Here is a 23,117-nt window from a genome sequence, read left to right on the forward strand (position 1 = left end):
TTTGCTCCTCCAATTCTCGCTGACTATTGGGTGGTCTATAATACAACCCCATTAATGTGGTCATACCTTTCCTGTTTCTCAGCTCCACCCATAGGGCCTCTGTAGACAAGCCCTCTAATCTGTCCTGCCTGAGTACCGCTGGAACATTTTCCCTGACCAACAATGCCACCCCCCCACCTTTTATCCCTCTGCCTCTATCCCGCCTGAAACATTGGAACCCTGGAACATTGAGCTGCCAGTCCTGCCCCTCCTGTAGCCAAGTTTCACTAATGGCTATAATGTCATATTTCCATGTGTCTATCCACGCCTTCAGCTCATCTGCCTTCCCCACAATACTCCTGGCATTGAAATAGACACACCTCAAAAGATTATTTCCACCACACTCTACCTTTATCTTTAAAGTGCCTCAAGCTCTTACTGGCTTCCTGCAGCTTTTGGTTCCTGTATGTTTAACTTTAAATAACTGTCCGTGCTGCATGTTTGAACTTTAAGTAGCTGTCTGTGCTAAAAGTCAGTGTCTGCTTAATGTCTCTTCTCAGGTAACCATTTTGTGTGCCAGGAAACCATTTTGTGTGTCAGGTACCCATCTCTGTGTTTTTCCCCACTACATTTCCCTCTTTTGGTCCGGATTATTATTATTTTAATAATCCCTAGACCAAAATCTGCATGTTTACATGTACAGGTCATTTTTCTTCTTTCCTTCTTCGCTTCCTCTCGTGTCTTCATCATGGGTTCTTCCTCGATGGATACACTGGCTCCTGGCACAATTCGTGTTACCATTATCTTGCAACAGACATTAAGGCATTCAACAATTAGACAACAGACAATTACAATTGAAATGTGTATGACCAATCCATGTAATAAGTAGGACCCCCAGGATCCCCCCTACTAGCCATTCCAGCCAGCTACTTCCTTTCCTGGGTCCCTGTCTGAAGTTATCTAGTTGTTCTCTGATGTTATTGATGACTTGTGTAATGTTATAGGATTCATCTGTGACATGGGTTATGCATTTATTGCCTATGATTGTACACACTCCCCCTTGTTGTGCTAACTGTCCACTGCGTATCGTGTCTGCTGTGCATATAATCTCAGTTCAGCTATTTCTTGGTTAACAGCTTCCAGTGCTTTTGAAGTGCTGTTTCCCAGGACTGTTAATCCACAAACAATATGATTCCTATTCTCTGCACTAATCACTCCTGCTGCCCCTCCCAGAGATAAGGCTCCAAGGAACCCATATCCCAGTGATGATCCCATTGTGCCCGGGGCTTTCCAATCAGCGTAAAATTCTTTGCTGATAGTCCGGGTTACTACTCTCCTCCGAATATGTCCCTTCTCAGGGCATGGAACAGTGAGTGGTCCTATTGTTCCTACTGCAAAAAGGTTTGGGAGGTTTGGTGTTTCTGTCGTGTAAGTACCATTGAAGAGGAACACATATCCCTTCTTAGCCCGGTAACATTTAGTGTCCCGATTATGAGTTTGTCTATATTGCCAATTGCTCGGTTTCCTTGACTCCCCGTTTGATCCCTCCGCCTGGTAAGTATCAAATGGGTATGTCCATTTGGCTGAGCTTACGTGAGTTCCATTGCATTGTCCACAAATAAGCTGTCTTCCCGCGGTTATATTCAGACATTTCTGTTCATCACAAGTGCAAGTAAACTGTCCTTTATTAACCCGACAATGTTGACGGACACACTGCATCTGCACGCAGGAATCATTCTTGGGGACCAAGGCATAGGCACATACCCATCCCTGCCCCGTAAAACAAAGCGGATAGCTTGCATTATCTGAACAAGCTCTTCCTCCAACCTGTTGGAACCCCCTGCACACAGGATCTGTGGGATTTACAAGTTCCACACATCTCCCCTGTATACCTCTTTTATATTTGCCAATTTGTCCCTTACAGGGTGCATCTCTTGTATCTACTGTATATAAGTCATGAGGGGTCCACCCAGGGGTGGCTACAAATCGGGCTTCTACCAATTGTGCTAACGGGTAACATACAGTTCGATTCCCGTGTAAATGTATGTGAGCTTTGTAAAATAGATTATCCTCCAGTCCAGTCAAATTTACAGTTGCGACAATGCAAAGTAGTACAGTTACATACGCGATTACATACATATCTGCAACGAGCAAATATCAATTCTAATACTATGATTTATACACTTTACAAAAGTTATACTATCAACCCGCACGCGCCAGTTGTTCTTGCTTGCAGTCTTTGCCTGTGTTGAGGAAAGCAATTCGGTTAGTTCATTAATTCAGTCACTCATTTCCTTGTGTAATTTCAGCTGGGTCCAATGTTTCCATACACCTTTCCTTCTTATGTCTATACAGGCACAGGTGTCTCCACTAATTATAACTTCATATGGCCCATTCCAGTTTGGTGCAAACCCTGGTTTGTCAGGTAATGTTTTTACTAGGACGCGACTTCCCACTGTTGGGACGTCAGGGAGCATTTCAAGCTCTCTCTCTGCGTTTTTTATTTCCTGATTGTCTTTTACCAATCTGCGCATCCCTTTTAGTTGGGTGCTTAATTCCAAAACATATCTCCTGATTTTATCTTTTAGTGGACCTACATCAGTCCCACCTGTAATGATGCTTTCTGGTAATTGCATCGCCCGTCCTGTCATTAGTTCATAAGGGGTTAATCCGGTTGTCCGGTTTGTGGTAGCTCTTAGTCTCATTAATATAATGGGCAATACCTCTGTCCACATTTTTCCCGATGTTTGTATGGTTTTAGCTAGTGCAATCTTAAGTGTTCTATTCATACGTTCCACCATTCCAGAACTCTGTGGGTGGTAAGGGATGTGGAATTTTTGTTTTATCCCCATCAATTGGCATACTGTTTTTACCACCTTTCCAGTGAAGTGCGTCCCTTGGTCCGAATCGATTTGTAGGGGTACTCCCCATCTAAGGATTACCTCTTCTGCCAATATCCTAGCCACCGTGGTAGCAGTACAATTTGTAGTAGGGAACACTTCTACCCACCTGGTGAACTGGTCTATAATAACCAGACAATAGGTTTTGCCGTGGGATTGTGGTAGTGGCCCTGTAAACTCTATTTGCAGATGTTCCCAGGGTCCCTTTGGTCGCGGTTGGTGTCCCATCTTAATTTTTATGGGTCGACCAGGGTTGTGTTACGCGCACGTCACGCATCGGTGAGTGTCGGGCTATGTCTCTCCCCATTCCTTTCCACCACCATTCCTTTCCTTCACTAGTTATCATGGCCTCTCTACCCACATGTGAGAGTCCATGGTGTAGTTCCAATAGGGTGTTTTGTATGCACTCTGGTGCTATTACCTTATCTTCCCGTCTCCAAACATTATCAGTCCCTTTGACTGCTCCCTGTGCTTCCCATTTTTCCTTTTCCTCTTTTGAGGTATCCTCATGTAAGTCCCGAATATCTATTTCGTCTCCTGTCTGTGCTACTGCTGCTATTGGCAGCTCGGCAGCTCGCCAATTGTCTCCTGTCCTAAGGCTAACTGTGCTGCCCGATCTGCAGCTTGGTTCCCTTTGAAATTTAACCAGTCCGGGTTATCTCTTCCTGGTTCTTTCTGGTGCGCTTTAATTTTGATTACTGCGGATTCTCGAGGTTTCTCGCTAGCTCTCAACAATGCCTCAATTCTCTGTTGGTTTTTGATAGGAGTTCCTCCCGTGGTTATGAACCCTCTTCGACCCCATGCTGTCATATAGTCATGTATGACTCCGAACGCGTAGCGACTATCTGTATAGATGTTCACCGTTTTACCTTCAGATAACTCTAGTGCCTGTGTGAGTGCCACTAGTTCTGCCACTTGCGCGGATAGACCTCCGTCAATCCTTCCTGACTGTACTGTCTCTAATTTGTCATTTACTACTGCCCACCCTGTCCGGGGTGATCCTTTCACATATTTGCGTGACCCATCTACAAAAAGGGTCTCCTCAGCTGTTGTTAAAGGTATATCCTTTATCCTCCCCTCTTCTACATCCATATCTATGTCCCCACAATTGTGTGGCTCTCCTGTGTCTAGAATCCCTTCTGCTGGGTTATTTCCTGTGTCCCTTATTATTATTATGGATTTGCTTGGAGGTAGGAGGACAGCTTCCCACTTAGCCCTTCTCATGTTTGACACTGACCTTAATTTTCCCGTGTTCAACATTTCCACCAAGGTGTGTTTGGTGTGAAGGATTATATTCCCTGTCATGATTACTGGCTCGCTAACCTTTACAGCCCAGGTGGCACAACCCAAGGCGGCTATGCACCTTGGCAGTCCGGTGACTACCGGCCCTTCTGCGGTTGAATAATACCCTGTGGGTCTCCTTTTGTCGCCATGGTCCTGTGTCACCACTGCGGAATAGAACCCTCCCTCATTGCTACAATGGATATGAAAGTCCTTATTAGAATCCGGTAATCCTAGTCCAGGGGCTGATATCAGTTCCATTTTCAATTCGTTGTAAGCCACTTCCCATTCTACGGGATCTAAAGCTGGTTTTCCCCCTTTGACTAGTCTTTGTATCGGTTCTGCCAATTTTGTGAACCGTGGGATGAAACTCCGGCTATAGTTAAATAATCCTTGTACCTTTCTGACCCCTCTTACGGTGACGGGTCGTGGCATTTGTTGTACCGCCTTCTTTCGGTCTGTTGGCATTTCTTTAAGTCCTTGGGATATAAGGTGTCCTAGGTATAGGACTTGTGTTTTCCCGATTTGTGCCTTTTTGGGGCTCACCTTTAACCCTGCGGTTTTGAGTTTGTTCAATACTAAATATAGTGCTTCTTGATGTCCCGACTTGGACTCCGAAGCTATTAGGATATCGTCTACATATTGTAGGACCGTGCTACCCTCTGGCAGTTCTACCCTGTTCAGGATGTCACTCATTACTCGATGGAAGATAGCGGGGCTGTTGTGGAATCCCTGTGGTAAACGAGTCCAAGTGTACAGTTTGTCTCCCACTTTAAAGGCAAATTTGTCTTGTGATTCGGGATCCAAGGGTAGGGACCAGAATCCGTTGGCTATGTCCAATACTGTGAATATTTTGTGCTCCTGGGACAGTCCATCCAGGATTGTCGAAGGGCTTGCTACAATGGGGTGCAACTTGGACGTGACTTTATTGAGTCCGGTGTAATCTATCGTGAGCCTATAGCTTCAGGCTTGCTCACTGGCCAGGTTGGGGAGTTAGTGCTGCTTGTGGTTTCTCTCAGAATCCCTCTTTCCACTAACCCATTAACTATCTCCAATACAGCTTTCTCTGCCTCTGGTTTTATTGGGTATTGTCGGTGGGGCTTATGCTCCGGTCCAGGTACCTTTATTGGGTCCGTTTTAGTCAAACCGGTATCTAACTTTGTTTCTGCCCATACTCTGGTGACGGAAGCACAGATGGCTCCAAACCCTCCTGTCTCTAATTCCCAAATTCTGGTGGTGACTGTGGCCACCTTAATGGTTTCGAGGTGACTTGTAAGTTTCCCTATTCTAGTTTTCCGACCGTCCTGTCTTGGCCAGATTAATTCTCCCTTTCCACAGTCTATCAAAATCTCATATTCTTTCATCAAATCATTTCCCATTGTTGTACCCTCGTTGTTAAGAAGGCGTACGGTGTGTTAGCTTTTATTGGTTGAGGGATTGAGTTTCGGAGCCAGGAGGTCATGCTGCAACTGTACAAAACTCTGGTGCGGCCGCATTTGGAGTATTGCGTACAGTTCTGGTTGCCGTATTATAGGAAAGATGTCGAAGTGTTGGAAAGGGTGCAGAGGAGATTTACCAGGATGTTGCCTGGTATGGTGGGAAAATCGTATGAGGAAAGGCTGAGGGGCTTGAGGTTGTTTTCGTTAGAGAGAAGAAGGTTAAGAGGTGACTTAATAGAGGCATACAAGATGATCAGAGGATTAGATAGGGTGGATAGTGAGAGCCTTATTCCTCGGATGGTGATGGCTAGCACGAGGGGACATAGCTTTAAATTGAGGGGTGAGAGATAGAGGACAGAAGTTAGAGGTAGGTTCTTTACTCAGAGAGTAGTAAGGGCGTGGAATGCCCTGCCTGCAGCAGTAGTGGACTCGTCAACATTAAGAGCATGCAAATGGTTATTGGATAAACATATGGATGATATTGGAATAGTGTAGATTAGAGGGGCTTTAGATTGCTTCCACTGGTCGGCGCAACATCGAGGGCCGAAGGGCCTGTACTGCGCTGTAATGTTCTATGTTCTATGTTATTCTTGCACACATAAAACCTCATTGGTATATACAGATTATTTATCTCTACTAACATGGTCTCGCTCAGGTAGGCGGGTGTTTTGTTCCCTACTATCCCGGTTAAGTAAATCATTTTATTTGTAGTGGGTAAGGGTAGGTCGGTGACAGATATGGATGCTCCTGTGTCCACCAGCATCTCACATTGCCTGCCCCCTACTAGTGCAGACACATAAATCCTTCCTTCCTTCTTACCCTTGTGAATGGGGGCTGCAGACCATCAATCTTGCTGACCCCGGAGGTTCCTTGGTTCCTCCGGTTCTGTTGTGGTCATGGATCGGGTCGGGAGTCTCCCATGTTTATCCCAACACACTGCCTCTGTGTGTCCGTGTTTATTACAGTGGCTACAATGTTTCCCACTGCTCCCAAATCTGTTTCCTTTCCGTGGGCCCCGCACTCCCTCGCAAAGTGCCCTTGCCGGTCACAATTGTGGCAAGTCAGTTTAGACTTAGTCCCATTCCCGTTACTATAAGCTACTCTTTCTAGCCTTATTCTTGTCTGGGATTTCTCTTCTCCTGGTACGCCGCTAGCCCACTCTACCAACTCATCGTAATCTTGGGACATAATCACTCCCATTTTTAGGATGACCTGGTGAGCACTGGAGAGTCCATCCTTAAAAGCCTGGATGAACGCTCGATCTCCACGACTTGGTTCCCTTGTCCTGAGCACTCTTGATACACTTGGAACAATCGTTCCCCGTATTCAGAAGCTCCTTCCCCTTTTAGCTATTTGGTTGTGGTGATTCTGCTCCAGTTAGTGGGAGCATTCTCTAACACTCTCTGAATTTCTGCCTTAAACTGGGTGAAGGGTGCCTGTTGGGCATCTATTTCTGATGTTAGGGTGACTACATGTGTCCACCGTCCCCCATTATAATCCTGTGCTGGAGGAGTGGTGGATCCACCTGCTACCTGCCTCCACTTATCCGCTGGACAGGCTGCCCTGACCAGCTGGTGTATGTCTCTCAGGTGTAATTGGTGCCCTACCCAGATTGTGTCTAATTCTTCCCAGAATTTAGTGTTTGCGCTTCTAGGTTGTAATTTACCCAGGGAAGCCATTATCTGCTGTCTCTCACCTGGGGTGAAGGGTTTATAATTTGCCTTTGGCTGTGCATCTGTTCCCCCTCGGGTTACTGGCGCTAAGTTGTATTCTAGTGCTTCCCACTCCTCTGGAGGAGCGGTTGGTCCCTGTTGTGTGGACTCATAAGGAGCTCGAGGAACAGTTTCCCCTCTCCATTACTTTTCTTCTAACACTTGGTTTCGTTTCTCCAGTTCCCTTACTCTGGATTCTAACTCTCTAATCTTTTCTTTATCCTCACTCCACTTTTTAGTAGAGGCAACTACTTGCTCAATTGGTCCAGCTAACTGATGTACTAATAATACCCCTATCTTCTTTGTCTTATTTCTCTTTTCTCCATCTATTCACTTTCTCTGCTGCTCTAAGGTCTGAGAAGTATCCCAGCCATCCCTTTGCATCCTCTTTATTAACGCTTGCCTGTCTGTCATGTACACTTCAATGAGAGAACCTGCACATCCCCTCTTAACTTCATTATCTGTGATTTCGCAGACTTCACTACCCCCGGTCACTATTGTGACCTTGGCAACGTGTTTTAGGCACCGTACGGCCACGATTACTCCCTAGTAAAGTGTGCTCTCTACCGTAGGGACTTCACTACCCCCGGCCACTATTACTACTCTACTCACTACCGTCTCAGGGTTTCAATTTATACTCACGGCTTCCACTATTACCACCTCGGCAATGTGCTTCTCCACCGGAATCCGGCTCTAGGTCAGAGTTGATCAGCTCCTTTTCCGCACCGCTTTACAACATTGACAGTCCAGTACCCAACTTTACAAACTTTCATGCAATCAGTTCTCCACTACAGAGTTTGATGTTAACCGACCTCTGCCACTTGTGCTTCACAATCCTAAGTGCCCTTGGTGTCTCTATGACCACTTCAATTCCTGACCTTCGCGTGGGGGATTTCCCCTCTTAACAACCGGTCTAAGGCTGCATGTTTGAGACAGGCACTACCTTGTCCTCTTGACGGTCAGCACAAGTAACAGTTACTTATCACTATCAGCAGTTAGTACTTATCACTATACCATATACATCAATACTTATTACTACAAATACCCCTTAAGTCTAACCCCTTTCAAACTGTATTCTTAACCTTGTCTGACTCCCACAGATTCAGTGATCTCTATCCCGGCTCTCCGATCGTGGCCAATCGATCGAAGCTTACCAGTAATAGGATCCGTGCCGAATACGCCAATTATTGTGGGAATTACCACCGGAGTCAGACTGGAGGTTCAATAATACAGCTTTATTTCGGATACGAAGCTTCGGGAGAAAGGCACTGGTACTCCGCAGCACTTGGCAGCTACCTTCTCAATAATAAAATAGCAGTTGATCATTTTTATACTTCTCAGACCATGGATAGTCCGGACATTAGCCATTTAACACATTGTTATAGTTGAGTAGACAGATCATGGTAATCGATAGTTAACATATCATTACAATCAGATAGGTACAGACATGGACATTTAACATTGCATTGTTTCATAGAATGGATACATTTCCTCTATCAATGACTGGTTTCGATCTTTACACACAGTGATTGGTTTTGCTGCATTTATCTATTTCTGTTCCCATCTATGGCTGATCTTATTATCAGACCTTATTGTCTTGGGTCTGTCCTTATCTTTAAAGTGCCTCAAGCTTTTACTGGCTTCCTGCAGCTTTTGGTTCCTGTATGTTTAACTTTAAATAACTGTCTGTGCTGCAAGGTTGAACTTTAAGTAGCTGTCTGTGCTAAAAGTCAGTGTCTGCTTAATGTCTCTTCTCAGGTAACCATTTTGTGTGCCAGGTATCCATCTCTGTGTTTTTCCCCACGACAGGGGCATCACCCTCCTCCCCCATCCCTCTGCCCAAATTGCCCAGATCCTGATCCTCTGCAGCTCAGCACTTGCAGCTGTATTCCAAAAACTGAAATATGCAAAATAATCTCTGTACAGTGAGAGAGGCAGGTATCCCCTCTTCCAGAGACAGGGACACAACAACTGAATCGTATCATCACAATAAAACTTGCCCCAATAAGAGTGGAATTTCAGGTGACTGGGCATCCCTTGATGATGGGGGTGGACATGAGAGCCGCAGTCTCCGTTATCGAAAAACAGACAAACAATCATCTCCAATCAGGCCTTCTGCAGCGCGATTTGGAGTTGCTGATATTTTTCCAGGCAGAATGCGCATGGAGGCACTCTGGAACAGGTCAAAAAGTCAATCGGAAACACTCCCAGTTACAAGTCTGCCCAGCACTTAGAATGAAAATGGTAAAATAGGGCCCCATGTGTTCACTGTCAGCTCTGGGGTCAATCTGGCTGCAAAAGCCCGCTCTCTGCCCCAAGATCCCCACGTTCATTCCCCAATGGGTGATCAGGTCCCATAACTCTTCAGATGCACGCCCCTGAAAGGGGCTAATGATGACACTCCTCTTACGCACTATAAGCTGTTCTGCTACATCCCAGACCACATTCACTGCTGTCCCTCCCAGTTCATGCTGTGCTCTCACTTTGATTGATGCTTCTGATTGCTTTAGTTTATTCTGTACCTACGTAAATGCTGAAAATTACAATTCTACATCAGTGAACGCCTTTGAGATTACAAAGGGACACAGAGTAAAACTCCCTCTCCTGAAAGAATGTAAATAACCTGGGGCATTCGCAGAATCCAAATATTAATTTCACATTTAACCCTCAACCTTCAATGGAAGCCGAATAGAAACTCATTTTAATTTGAAGTAGGATCGAATATAAACCATAACCAGATCATATTGCCTCGTTTCACATGACAATCACCGGTCTTGTTGCAGCTGTATACTCTTATCATTCCTCAGGGTAAGGACTCAGCAACTCCTCAGACGCTGAAACAGTCTGTACCCGGCTGCAGGAAGACCCGGGGAAGATCAGGCTTGAACTGATCAGTGGCAAGTAACGACACATACCATCCTGACTTGCCGTTCCTTCACTATTCCCAGGCCAGAAGTCTGTACTCTCTTCCTAACAGCACAGTGGGTGCACCTACAGGAGATAGACAGGCTCACAGAGCTCAGCACCACCTTCTCAAGGGTAATTAGAGATGGGCAATAAATACTGGCCAAGCCAGCAATGCTCAGATACCCAGAATAAAGAGAAAACACAGTTCTGTGCTCTGTAATGTCTGTTATTTAACACTGAAAACAAGCTCCTTGTTCAAAAGTCTACGGGTAGATTTCAGGATTCAAGCATTTCCCATGAACTTTACCTCATAATGCTGATGGAATGAAAAATGTGTTGAATTTCTTTCTCAGCTTTAATTCAGCTTTGATAAGTTGATCGAGGAGAGTATTTGTCATGTTTTTCAGCTGTTTTGCTTCCTGCAATGAATCAGTGAAAATCATTTCCTGGATGGGAATTGAAACTGAAACTAAAAACTGAAGCTATGAGGCCAAGTGTCTGAGCAACAAGGAATGCTGCTGTTAGAGTAACATTGGGCCTGCTTTTACCATCACGTTGCATCCGGGCACGAAAACTTGGTAAAGTTGGGCATGAGGTAAGTAGCGCGATCCGCGCCTGCCTCCATGCCGGTTCCCCCTTTACCAAGGCCCGAAAATGGCCACAATTGGGACCGTGCCCGAAACGGGCGCGACATCCAAATAAATGCATTTAAATTGACTTATTGGGCTGCACGCCCAACTTTACCGACATTTCCCCCTTTACCACCGCATTCACCCACCCAGAATCGGCGCGAAATAGACATGCTCCATGAAAGTCCGATTCGGGCGCTCCAGTTAGTGAGGAGGTAGGTGCCCAGCATCCGACGGCTCTCTGCTTGAGGTCGGTGGTATGGGGGCGAGGTCCGCTGCCCCTCTGTCTGAGATCAGTGGAGGGGAAGGGGGGGTCCGCTGCCCCTCTGTCTGAGATCAGTGGAGGGGAAGGGGGGGTCCGCTGCCCACTCTGCCTGAGATTAGATGGAGTGAGGGGCCTGTGATCGGTCTGGGTGGCGGGGGTGTGGGGGGTGAATAAGGGGGTCAGTAATGTTGGGGGGTGGGGCATTGTCTGTGGGGGCCAGGGGCAGGCATTATCCGGCCCGGGAGGGATGTGGCAGGGGAGCAGCATTCTATCATTTTTTTATCTGTGCATGCGTGGTTGGAGGCGCTGATCGGAGCTACAAGATTTCAGACACGTTAAGCCCCGCCCACAGGTTTGTGCAGCGCTATTCGGAATCGCTGATATTTTTGCAGGCAGATTTTGTACAGGGGCGCCTGAGAAAGGGTCTAAAAGTCGGATTTGAAACACTCCCAGTTTCAAGTCCGCCCAGCAGTTAGAATCAAAATGGTAAAATAGGACCCATTGTGGTTTATCACAGAACTCCAGGTTAGTAACAGAAAAAGATCAATTGGCTCCGTAAGGAGACTTCCTGTATCCACTGTGCTACCCAATCCTGACATGTGACCAGATCCCCCTGGATTACACATCCCTGAAATGTGACCAGATCCCCCTGGATTAAACGTTCCTGACATGTGACCGGATTCCCCCCTGGATTACACGTCTTTGCCATGTGAGTTTACCCTCCTGGGTTACCCGTCCCTGACCCTATCCTCTGGCTGGAAACTTGCGCTCCTATTTCCATCGGGAATGTTTGGTAATGGGAGCAGTAAATCTTGTGCGATGTCCATATTGCATTCCTCCCCAATGTGTGACGCCATTGTTCCTTCTTCCAGCCAGTGACGTAATGGGTTGCTTGAATCGCCTGCCCCCCAACCAAGCCCCCACACTGTCAGAAAGTCCACTCATGTCTTGAGGAGTGTACATATTACAGAGAAGGAGGCGCTGGAAGTCTTAAAGCGCATCAAGGTAGATAAATCCCTGGGACCTGATGAAGTGTATCCCAGGACATTGTGGGAGGCTAGGGAGGAAATTGCAGGTCTCCTAGCCGAGATATTTGAATCATCGATAGTCACGGGTGAGGTGCCTGAAGATTGGAGAGTGGCAAATGTTGTGCCTTTGTTTAAAAAGGGCTGCAGGGAAGAGCCTGGGAACTACAGGCCAGTGAGCCTCACATCTGTGGTGGGTAAATTGTTGGAAGGTATTTTGAGAGGCAGGATCTACAGCCATTTAGAGACACAAGTACTGATTAGGGACAGTCAGCATGGCTTTGTGAGTGGAAAATCATGTCTCACAAATTTGATTGAGTTTTTTGAAGGGGTAACCAAGAAGGTAGATGAGGGCAGTGCAGTTGATGTTGTCTACATGGACTTTAGCAAGGCCTTTGACAAGGTATCGCATGGTCGGTTGTGGCATAAGGTTAAATCTCACGGGATCCAGTGTGAGGTATCTAAATGGAAACAAAATTGGCTTCTTGACAGAAGCCAGAGGGTGGTTGTAGAGAGTTGTTTTTCAAACTGGAGGCCTGTGACCAGTGGTGTGCCTCAAAGATCAGTGCTGGGTCCACTGTTATTTGTCATTTATATTAATGATTTTGATGATTATATCGGAGGCATGGTTAGTCAGTTTGCAGATGACACTAAGATAGGTGGCAAAGTGGACAGTGAAGAAAATTATCTCCAATTGCAATGGGATCTTGATCAATTGGGCCAATGGACTGATGAATGGCAGATGGAGTTTAATTTAGACAAATGCGAGGTGATGCATTTTGGTAGATTGAACCAGGGCAGGACTTACTCAGTTAATGGTAGGGCGTTGGGGAGAGTTACAGGACAAAGAGGTCGAGGGGTACATGTTCATAGCTCCTTGAAAGTGGAGTCACAGGTGGACAGAGTGGTGAAGAAGGCATTCGGCATGCTTGGTTTCATCAGTCAGAACATTGAATACAGGAGTTGGGACGTCTTGTTGAAGTTCTACAAGACATTGGTAAGGCCACACCTAGAATACCGTGTGCAATTCTGGTCACCCAATTATAGAAAGGATATTATTAAACTAGAAAGAGTGCAGAAAAGATTTACTAGGATGCTGCCGGGACTTGATGGATTGAGTTATAAGGAGAGGCTGGATAGACTGGGACTTTATTCTCTGGAGCATAGGAGGCTGAGGGGTGACCTTATAGAGGTCTATAAAATAATAAGGGGCACAGATTAGCTAGATAGTCAATATCTTTTCCCAAAGGCAGGAGGGTCTAAAAGTAGAGGGCACGGTTTAAGTTGAGAGGGGAGAGATACAAAAGTGTCCAGAGTGGCAATTTTTTCACAGAAAGTGGTGAGTGTCTGGAACAAGCTGCCAGAGGTAGTAGGAGAGGCGAGTACAATTTTGTCTTTTAAAAAGCATTTAGATAGTTACATGGGTATGATAGGCATAGAGGGATATGGGCCAAATGCGGGCAATTGGGATTAGCTTAGGGGTTTTAAAAAAAAGGGCGGCATGGACAAGTTGGGCCGAAGGGCCTGTTTCCATGCTGTAAACCTCTATGACTTTATGACTCTATGTTGGTGTGAGGACTGACCAGTGTGAGTCCCAAGACTTGGAGCTGGCGAGCAGAACTCCCTTTGAAACACAATGTAGAACATGATTATATTACAGTGAAAATTGCAATAAATGTTGATGTGCTGTTAAACTGTGAACTAAACCTGGCTCATTGCTCATTATTAATCTTGTTGGTTCTGGGACATGATTTTGATGAGAACAATCCTGACTGCAGCCAAGAAATGTTCCATCTTTCTGTCTTGTCGCAATCTCACTGAAAGTTGAATTTACCCATTAAATTCACTCTCTCTATCACACTCTTGTCTAATCTCTCTCTTTATGTATTCTCTCACATCACACTTACCAACAAGGGGCCCAATCCACAACTTTCCCCACAGCTGTAAATCCTGCTCCATATCATTCGAGACATTGAGGGAGTGATTCTCCGGGAGACATAAGCTGAGGCCGTGTAGCGGCCTTCCCACTGGGCGCTACGGCCTCCGCACGTCACCAGCCTGTGGAATTCCGGCGTCGTCAGCTCCGTGCCAGAAATCAGCACAGAGCTGTTTAAAATATTTAAATTCGAATTTAAATCCGAATAGCCGGCCCCGGACTGAAGTCTCCGGACCCGTAAACCTCTCCCCACCCCGGCCGCCGCCAGAAGTGTTTCACCCAAGTGGGGTTCACAACACCATCCCACTGACCCCGATGGAGTGAAGAGGGGCCATGGAGGCCCCCCCCCAGGATTTCTGGGTAAGGAGGGTGCCTTCTGGGCATTGCCAGCTTGGCAGTGCCAGCCTGGTCACCTAGCACTATCCAGGGGACACCTTGGCACAGCCCACTGGGCATCGTTCAGTGCCAAGTGGGTGGGGCCAGGCCCTTTTGGGATGCAGGGCCTATGGGGGAGATGGGTGGGGGCCAGGGGTCCCGCTGCCACTCTGTATAGGGATTGCGAGTAGAGGGAGGGTAGCACTGATAGAGGTTGGCCATCGGGGTGGGTGGGGGGGGGGGGGGGGGGGGTGCAGGGTTGGCCTGCTGGGAGGGTGGAACTGCAGGTGGCGGGTCAGGACTTGCGGGGGAGGGGTCTGGGGCTTGCCAGGAGACGTCCGGGAGGCCAGCGATCAGGGGGTGGGGGGATCTCACGGCCAGCTATGTGGGGTGGTGGGGCTGGCCAGCGATCGGGAGGCTGGCAGTGCATGCGCCGTTCTCCACTGTGACATATCGGCGCATCTGCAGTTGCCCACACAGCGCTATGCTGCCAGCCTCTGGGGCGAGAATAGGCCCCGCCTCCGGAGTTTCACCGTCATTCATGCTAGAGTTGTCTGTGATGCATAGATTGTGGGAGATTCATTTTGAAAATCCCACTGAAAAACGCAATGGGATTTATTCCAGCTTTTACGCAAATTCAACACGTCGGATGTTTTGGGGTCTCTCAAGGGTCCGGGGGTTAGGTTTGCTCGGGCAGGGGGCAAGAGATTCGTGGCTGGACTGCCCATTCCAGCCCTGGCAGACCTGATGATCACCCCTGGCATGGTGATTTCAGGCAATTCTGTGATTAACATCTGCATTCCTGCCTGTCAGTGGTGAAAGATCTGAAGTGGCCAGGTCACTTTCTCCACGCCCCCGGTCACTTGGCAGGCTTTTAAATCACAGCAGCACCCCATTCTGCAACAGATATTTCCCTTTCTCCCTGTCAGAAGCTGCAGGTGAGAGCAGACCCCTTTGAAGTCCTCTGACAGAGAAGAGATTGGGAGAATTCCGCCCAGAATCTGCAGTGCCTGCTTGCCCATCATTTTATCCTCTCTTATCATTGAAATAATTTCATTTTTATTCACTAAAACCAACTCCCCATCTTCCAATTTCCATGTTCTTTCTGTTGACATACTAACCTGATCTATTCAATTCTCAGTGCTGACCATCTGGTAACCAATAATAAACTGTAGCTGCCACTTGTTCCCCTCTGTACCTGCACCTGATATTCATTCGATCTGTTACTTTGTGTTTCCCGATAGAATGCCTATTTTGGCCACACATTCTAACATGTCTTTCATCGCGAAGATTTTTCACACATTTTTCTTCATCATTCCAATTAAAATTAATTCAACTTTTACCTTTTGTCCCTGAAGTGAATTTCTGACTGATCTTCTCCCATCTCCTACCTCACTTCTTGTAGAAATATTACACCAAACCCCTTCTAATCTTGCACCTTTGTACAAAGTGTGATTGTAATGTGGAATGGACTCTCCAGATGTTCCTCCCTATCCCTCATCTCCAACTGGTATTCCAGCTCAATGACCCATACTCGCAGAGATTTGAAATGGTGATAAAAAGTGTTCAGAGGCAGAAGTCCCTTCACCAAAATCCCTTTATTTACAAACTCTAACAGCAGTACACAGCCGTGTAGACTGCTAACTGTGAGCAGTTCGCAGTCTACGTCCGGGAGTGTCAGAGGAACTGAATCTCCTGGTTAATTACAAGGCAAAGACTCCCCGATTGGCCCATCAATTGGCTCCTTAACCAGGGAGTTCATATTCCAATAGGCCAATGTCAATGGCCTGATTGAAGTCATTACAGTGATATCCACTGTAAATGTGTTTGCTGGGACCCTCTTACTATCCACATTCCCCCACCATATTGCTCTCAAAAGATTAACAGACTGATCCCAAATTCCTCCTCTATGTGTTTAGTGTCCCAGAGTCCCCCTATTCTCCAACAGTTCCCACCCTGTGTTCATTCAGCTCAGTTCAGACACAACTCACTCATGGACTCCTGTCCCAGCAAGTGCTCTTAAACTTCAACAGACCCATTCAGCCAATCCCTTTCCTCTAAACTCTGATTGAAAAGTCCACCTTTCACCAGGGCGATGGACTTTGACTGATTGGCATCTTGTAAATCAGAGGCCCCATGACAATGATTATTATTACAAAGTAGCATATCCTTCAGGTAACCATTAGCAACACACGCTGAGATTCCCAAGTGTGTTTTATGTAGAAACACACACACTTTATTTGTATAGTAATAGTGCATGCAGCTAATAACCAAGAACTGTCACCCTCTGGAGGCCGGAGCATACAGCAGTCCCAGTTCTTATAGAGAGGGAGGGAGAGTTTGGAGAGGAAGATTGGAGAGAGAGAGAGAGACAAAGGTGACCTCCACCATCACTGATCCCCTGCTTTAAGAAATGCTCTGCTTTCACTGCAGCAGGTACAGGGACGAAGGTTTGGAGTGGATGTTACCCTGAGGCAGCGACTTGCTAATCTCTGCTGTATCCACAGCTCCAGCTCCCTGCATTCCAATGGCTTTGAAACCATTGGGTTGAATGTTATTGGCCCTCAGGAGGTGGAGTCTTCGGGCAGATTGGTGAAGTTACAGAGAGCAGCAGCGGATCGGTTCCAGGTTGGATACAGATGCCATTGGCATCTTGTCAGAGTCAGGGTGGGTGGCGCACATTGAATGGAGATCAGATGGTGCGGGGAGGAAGAATTGCTGAAACTAATGATGTGGAGATGTCGGCGTTGGATTGGGGTAAGCACAATAAGAAGTCTCAGAACACCAGGTTAAAGTCCAACAGGTTTATTTGGAATCATGAGCTTTCGGAGACTCACCTGATGAAGGAGCAGTGCTCCGAAAGCTCGTGATTCCAAATAAACCTGTTGGTCTTTAACCTGGTGTTGTGAGACTTCTTACTGCGCTGAAAATAAGATGGCAACTCTTGGGGGTCAGGCACTGAAATCAGTGCCCGATTTCAATCTTGCAGCCTACTGACATGAAGGAAGCCACTCATGCGGCCCACTCATTAGCCTAGGCTGCCCATCACTGCTCTACCCTATAACATGGAGTCACCCAAAACTCTGCTAGCCGAGACCTTACACACACCGAGTCTTGTTCATCCAGCATCCTCTGTGCACCCTGATTTACACTGGCTCTCAGCAACTCCATCTTGTTTTTAAAATTCCCATTTTGATTTCAAATCTCTCCTTGGCCTCTTCTCTCTCTATCTCGGTAATTTCCCCCATTCCCACAATCCCCCCTGAGATACCTGCTCTGATTTAATTGTGGCCTCTTAAGCATCCATGTTTAACCCTTTCACCATTGGTGTTTGTGTCTTCAGCAGCCTGGGTTGTAAGTTCGGGAATTCCCTCCCTGAACATTTCCACACCTCTCTCTCTCTTTCTTACTTTCAGCTGCTTTTACTAATTGCGACTTTGACCAAGGTTTAGACTGTGTGTCTTAATAACACATTCTGGTGAGTAAGGTGGATTTATAACGCTCCTGCAAAGTGGTTTGGGCACTCTGAATACTCCGTATAAATGCCAGTTGTGTGGTGTTGGTTGGGTTCCAGGAGACAAGTATCATTGACTAAATATCTGTGTCTACAATGATAAAATGTAATTAATGTTTATCGCGTTTTATATCGACTTATTTTTCCTGCCTCTATTGTGTTGTCCTTTAGCCAACAGTGTCCCTGAAACGAGCTTTGCAGGTTGTGTACAAGTGACTCTGTGTTGGCCAAGATGAAATGTTGTTCAGCAATTGGGACGGATCAGAAACATTACTGACTGTCAGGAATGATCCAGCAGATTTTATCCTCACCATATTCTGTACGATCCAAACTGTCAGCATTCACACACATCAATCACACAAATCCAGTCTCAGCCAACCTTTCATTGTATTGGCTGCTTCAACATTCAAATCCTGATGATAGAATTGAAATCTCTGTTAGAAAATCAGAACCTGCTGCCATTGTGTTTGGTTCTTTTTAGCCCATTTTAACCTATTTTCATATCCTTTAGTCTTCCCCCCCCTCTACATCTTTCCACACACAGCAACAACTCTTGGGAGATAGAAACAAATGTTATTTGGTGAATTCACCAGCGTGGTCAATGTTCCCGAATGAAGCACAGAGATTTAGAATAATTACAATGAGATTATTTGAAAATTATACACGTGTGTAACATGCTCCATTCTAAGCAGAATATCAGTGAAGTGGATTCCATTCGCAGCTGTCTATAGATTCGAGAGTGTTCATTCATCTTTCGGTTTAGCTTTTGTTGGGACAGTCATTGTCGGCCTCGATGGAAAGGCGTAATTCACAAAGAGCACTTAGATATTCTTCATTGTCAGGATCCAGCTCCGAGGCTTTTGCAAAGTTTTCAATAGCCTCGCGCTTCTTCCCATCCAGTTGGTTCATTGAGCCAAGAACACCATGGGCCTTGCTGTCTCTGCCATTCCTGCGAAGGTGTCTTTCTGTTATCGTCATCAAGTTATCACGGCACCTTTTCCTTTCTTTTGAGTTATAATTGACTTTCATTCCTTCTAGAAAATGGGTGATAGCTTTTGATTCTGATTTCTTCTCACGCAGTTCAAATAATCCAAAATCTGCGCATATTTCCTGCCTATTTTCTGGACGTAAACCTTCCAGTTGCAGTAAATTATTGTACATCTCCTCTGCTTCTGCATACTCTCCATTTAATGAACAGATCCTGGCATAATCCAGCTGTGCCCTAATAAATGTTAATGGGCGAGGCTCAAAGGCCTTTTTAAAATGATACTTACACAGTTCAATCAGTTCAGCTCTCTGTTGAAAAGCAGGATCACTCGGCCTTTTGCTCTGTGGTTTTTTGTTCAGGGACAATAGTTTCTTTCTGTAACACACACCTATTTGATGGTGTAAGATCGTTGAGTTTGGGGTAATTTCCAATCCTTTCTTCAGCAGATCCACAGCTTTTCCCACATCTCGTTTTAATCTGTAAAATTTTGCAGCATAGCGAATCACATGTGGAAGATCCGGGGATTTCTGCAACGCTCCTTCAACTAATTCAAGCGCTTCCTCAGTTTGATTGCACTCTTGTAGTTTTAGAGCCAGCAGCACCATGGCTTCAGCATGATCCGGATCGAGCTCCAGCACACGTCTCAACTGCTTCATTGATTGAGGGGGTTTGTAACTCTCTGAAGTTCCAGAAAATGTTTCAAGACGAGAAAGAACAGTCGCAAAGTCAAAATTCCATTCAATATTATCCGCATCTTCCTCCAGAGCCTTTTTAAAACATTCCTTTGCATCTTCATAATATTGAGCTGCCGTTTTCAGCAGTGACCAACCCTTCTCCCCGTACACTTCAGGTATCATTGCTGTATACCGAGAGGCATCAGGAAATTGTTGACAGATCCTCTCCAGTTTGTCGAGGTAGGACTGAGTCTCTGTCAGTTGTCCCATGTGATAATTGACCCAGGAACGGTTTCCATAGGTGACGATGATTCTTTTTTCAAATTCATCTTCATGATTCTCCTTCAGAATCTTTTCAGCTTCCTGTAAGTTTTGAATCGCCTCCTCACAGTTTCCTTGCAGACAGTTTACAAAAGCGAGTTGGTTGTAAGACCTGCCTCGAGATTTCACATTTGTCTGGATTGTGTCTTCTAATCTTTGCTGCAAATCATCCAAGTCAATGTTTTCTTTCTGTGGCCCCCACGTGAAGTGACATTGAAGCTGATCGAGCTTCACTTTCAACAAATCCTTCTCTTGGTCACTGCAAGAGAAACAAAAATCATCAAAATCCATCTCAGACTGACCCATTTCCCAGCTCCTCCATCCAGTTTTATTATCTAAGAGCTGCTCCTAACTCCGGGACTCAATGTCCCTGAAACCTCTGGTCCCACAATGATTATCTCAGCAAAACCTCCCAGCAAAGTGAAGGGATTTACTTCATTACTGTGGGAAACCCCAAGACCTACATGGTGAGTCCCTGACTGACCTCCCAGTAGCATTCGTAGAATACTATTCCCGGGTGATTGGTAATTATCTTCCCAGGTGGAATTTGTATCTTGAGACCCTGAGTGGGTCCATTATTGTAATGTCCAGGTTGGGACCTGCTTGTGTTCACCACAGGCTTGTGGTTTTACTTTATTTTTGCTTTCTGCAATAATGCACCGTTCCTTAAACAGCTGAGTCCTGAGTTATTACAAAAACCTTGTCTGTTCTTACACCAGTCCCCAGTCTGCTGGTTGGTGCTCGTTAGCATTTTCTAACTAAATGAACAGTAAATCTCAATCCGAATGAGATGAAGAGGAGTTCTAGTTGAAATACTCAATCTGCCTCTTGGTTTTGTCCAGTTTATCTCCTCCTCATTCTGCTCCACAGTCCCCTCCTCACCGAGACTCCTCCCAAGTTAAGTGTAAAGTCTCACCTTCAGATGGTTAATGTTGCCCCCACTGTTAAATTGATGCAGGGAAGCCAGGAGAATCAGGAGTCAGCTCCCACTGCCTTTCAGCTGGAGTGTGGGGGCAGCACAACACTTACATTGATCCCAGTCCAAGAAGGTCATAAATGTAAACACATTATCCTGGTGTTCATGTCCGTTCATGATCTCATCCCTTTCTCTCTCCTTCAGTCCTATCACTCTCTGAGAGCTCCGCATTCATCTGACTCTGACCTTGTGTCCATCCTCCATTTCACCCCAGTGCTGGCTTCAGAATCCCTGAATTTGCTCATTGAAGATTAGCTCTCCATCAAAACTATTGGAGATTGTTATCACCCTTCTAGGTATTCCTTTCTTTTCCTTCGTATTGATGTTTCTCTGATCAGAACCATGTGAAATGCCTTGGGACAATTTATCACATTCTAGGTGCTATATAAATGCAATTTGTTGTCACACAATCTGAGCTGTCGCAACAACCCAACAAAACAACAGTGACTTCATTTTAAAATAATTCACTAATTGTTAAACACTTTGGGACATTCCTGTGAAGTGTGGGAAGATGTTGCATCAATACAACTTCTTTCTTGCTTTCTTCCTGTTCAAATCCCACTCCATTCCCCGGACATCCCAACTCATTCCCTACTCCAGCTGCCTCTTCTTCATGTTGCCGCTCTTCTCCCCTCTCCCCACTCAATCCTCAGTTTCAATTTCAGCATGTACTTTATTTCTGGCAGTAAATGCAATAATTGGCGACCACCATTTAGATAGTAAACAATAAGCAGTTTATTATGATTTACATCTAAATATAGAGCACTGTAATCAATGTGTTCACTGTCAGCACTGGGGTCAATCTGGCTGCAAAAGCCCGCACTCTGCCCCAAGATCCCCACGTTTATTCCCCAATGGGTGATCGGGTCCCATAACTCTTCAGATGCACGCCCCTGAAAGGGGCTAACGATGACACTCCTCTTACGCACTATAAGCTGTTCTGCTACATCCCAGACCACATTCACTGCTGTCCCTCCCAGTTCATGCTGTGCTCTCACTTTGATTGATGCTTCTGATTGCTTTAGTTTATTCTGTACCTACGTAAATGCTGAAAATTACAATTCTACATCAGTGAACGCCTTTGAGATTACAAAGGGACACAGAGTAAAGCTCCCTCTCCTCAAAGACTGTAAATGACCTGGGGCATTCACAGAATCCAAATATTAATTTCACATTTAACCCTCAACCTTCAATGGAAGCTGAATGGAAACGCATTTTAATTTGAAGTAGTATCAAATATAAACCATAACCAGATCATATTGCCTCGTGTTACATGACAATCACCAGTCTTGTTGCAGCTGTATACTCTATCATTCCTCAGGGTAAGGGACTCAGCAACTCCTCAGACGCTGAAACAGTCTGTACCCGGCTGCAGGAAGACCCGGGGAAGATCAGGCTTGAACTGATCAGTGGCAAATAACGATACACACCATCCTGACTTGCCGTTCCTTCACCATTCCCAGGCCAGAAGTCTGTACTCCCTCCCTATCAACACTGTGGATGTTCCTACTTGAGATAGACAGCACGACTCACAGAGCTCAGCACCACCTTCTCAAGGGTAATTAGAGATGGGCAATAAATACTGGCCGAGCCAGCAATGCTCAGATACCCAGAATAAAGAGAAAACACAGTTCTGTGCTCTGTAATGTCTGTTATTTAACACTGAAAACAAGCTCCTTGTTCAAACGTCTATGGGTAGATTTCAGGATTAAAGCATTTCCCATGAACTTTACCTCATAATGCTGATGGAATGAAAAACGTGTTGAATTTCTTTCTCAGCTTTAATTCAGCTTTGATAAGTTGATCGAGGAGAGTATTTGTGTTGTTTTTCAGCTGTTTTGCTTCCTGCAATGAATCAGTGAAAATCATTTCCTGGATGGGAATTGAAACTGAAACTCAGAACTGAAGCTATGAGGCCAAGTGTCTGAGCAACAAGTAATGCTGCTGTTAGAGTAACATTGCGCCTGCTTTTACCATCACGTTGCATCCGGGCACGAAAACGCACAAAAACTTGGTAAAGTTGGGCATGAGGTAAGTAGCGCGATCCGCGCCTGCCTCCATGCCGGTTCCCCCTTTACCAAGGCCCGAAAATGGCCACAATTGGGAACGTGCCCGAAACGGGTGCAACATCCATATAAATGCATTTAAATTGACTTATTGGGCTGCACGCCCAACTTTACCGACATTTCCCCCTTT

General features: G+C 45.8%; 2 protein-coding genes and 1 pseudogene across 4 annotated transcripts in view; all 3 read right to left on the bottom strand.

Moving 5' to 3' along the window:
* The window catches only part of LOC144500518 (interferon-induced protein with tetratricopeptide repeats 5-like), a 55,046-nt pseudogene extending 44,433 nt beyond the window's left edge, over positions 1-10,613 (bottom strand). Inside the window, exon 1 of the transcript XR_013498987.1 lies at positions 10,526-10,613. The product of XR_013498987.1 is annotated as an interferon-induced protein with tetratricopeptide repeats 5-like (transcript). The remainder of the gene's footprint in view (positions 1-10,525) is intronic.
* Positions 1-23,117, bottom strand: part of lipf (lipase, gastric) — a 911,257-nt gene that overhangs the window by 72,152 nt on the left and 815,988 nt on the right. The gene's annotated exons all lie outside the window — the stretch shown is intronic.
* LOC144500910 (interferon-induced protein with tetratricopeptide repeats 5-like) lies at positions 16,029-22,778 on the bottom strand. Its single transcript, XM_078224412.1, has 2 exons — positions 22,655-22,778; positions 16,029-20,204 (listed from the first exon to the last, which is right to left on the bottom strand). Exons 1-2 carry the CDS (start codon positions 22,657-22,659, stop codon positions 18,722-18,724), a joined length of 1,488 nt encoding a protein of 495 aa, XP_078080538.1. The 5' UTR covers positions 22,660-22,778; the 3' UTR covers positions 16,029-18,721.

The sequence above is a fragment of the Mustelus asterias genome, chromosome 11 (genome assembly GCF_964213995.1).
Source record: "Mustelus asterias chromosome 11, sMusAst1.hap1.1, whole genome shotgun sequence".
Lineage (NCBI taxonomy): Eukaryota > Metazoa > Chordata > Chondrichthyes > Carcharhiniformes > Triakidae > Mustelus > Mustelus asterias.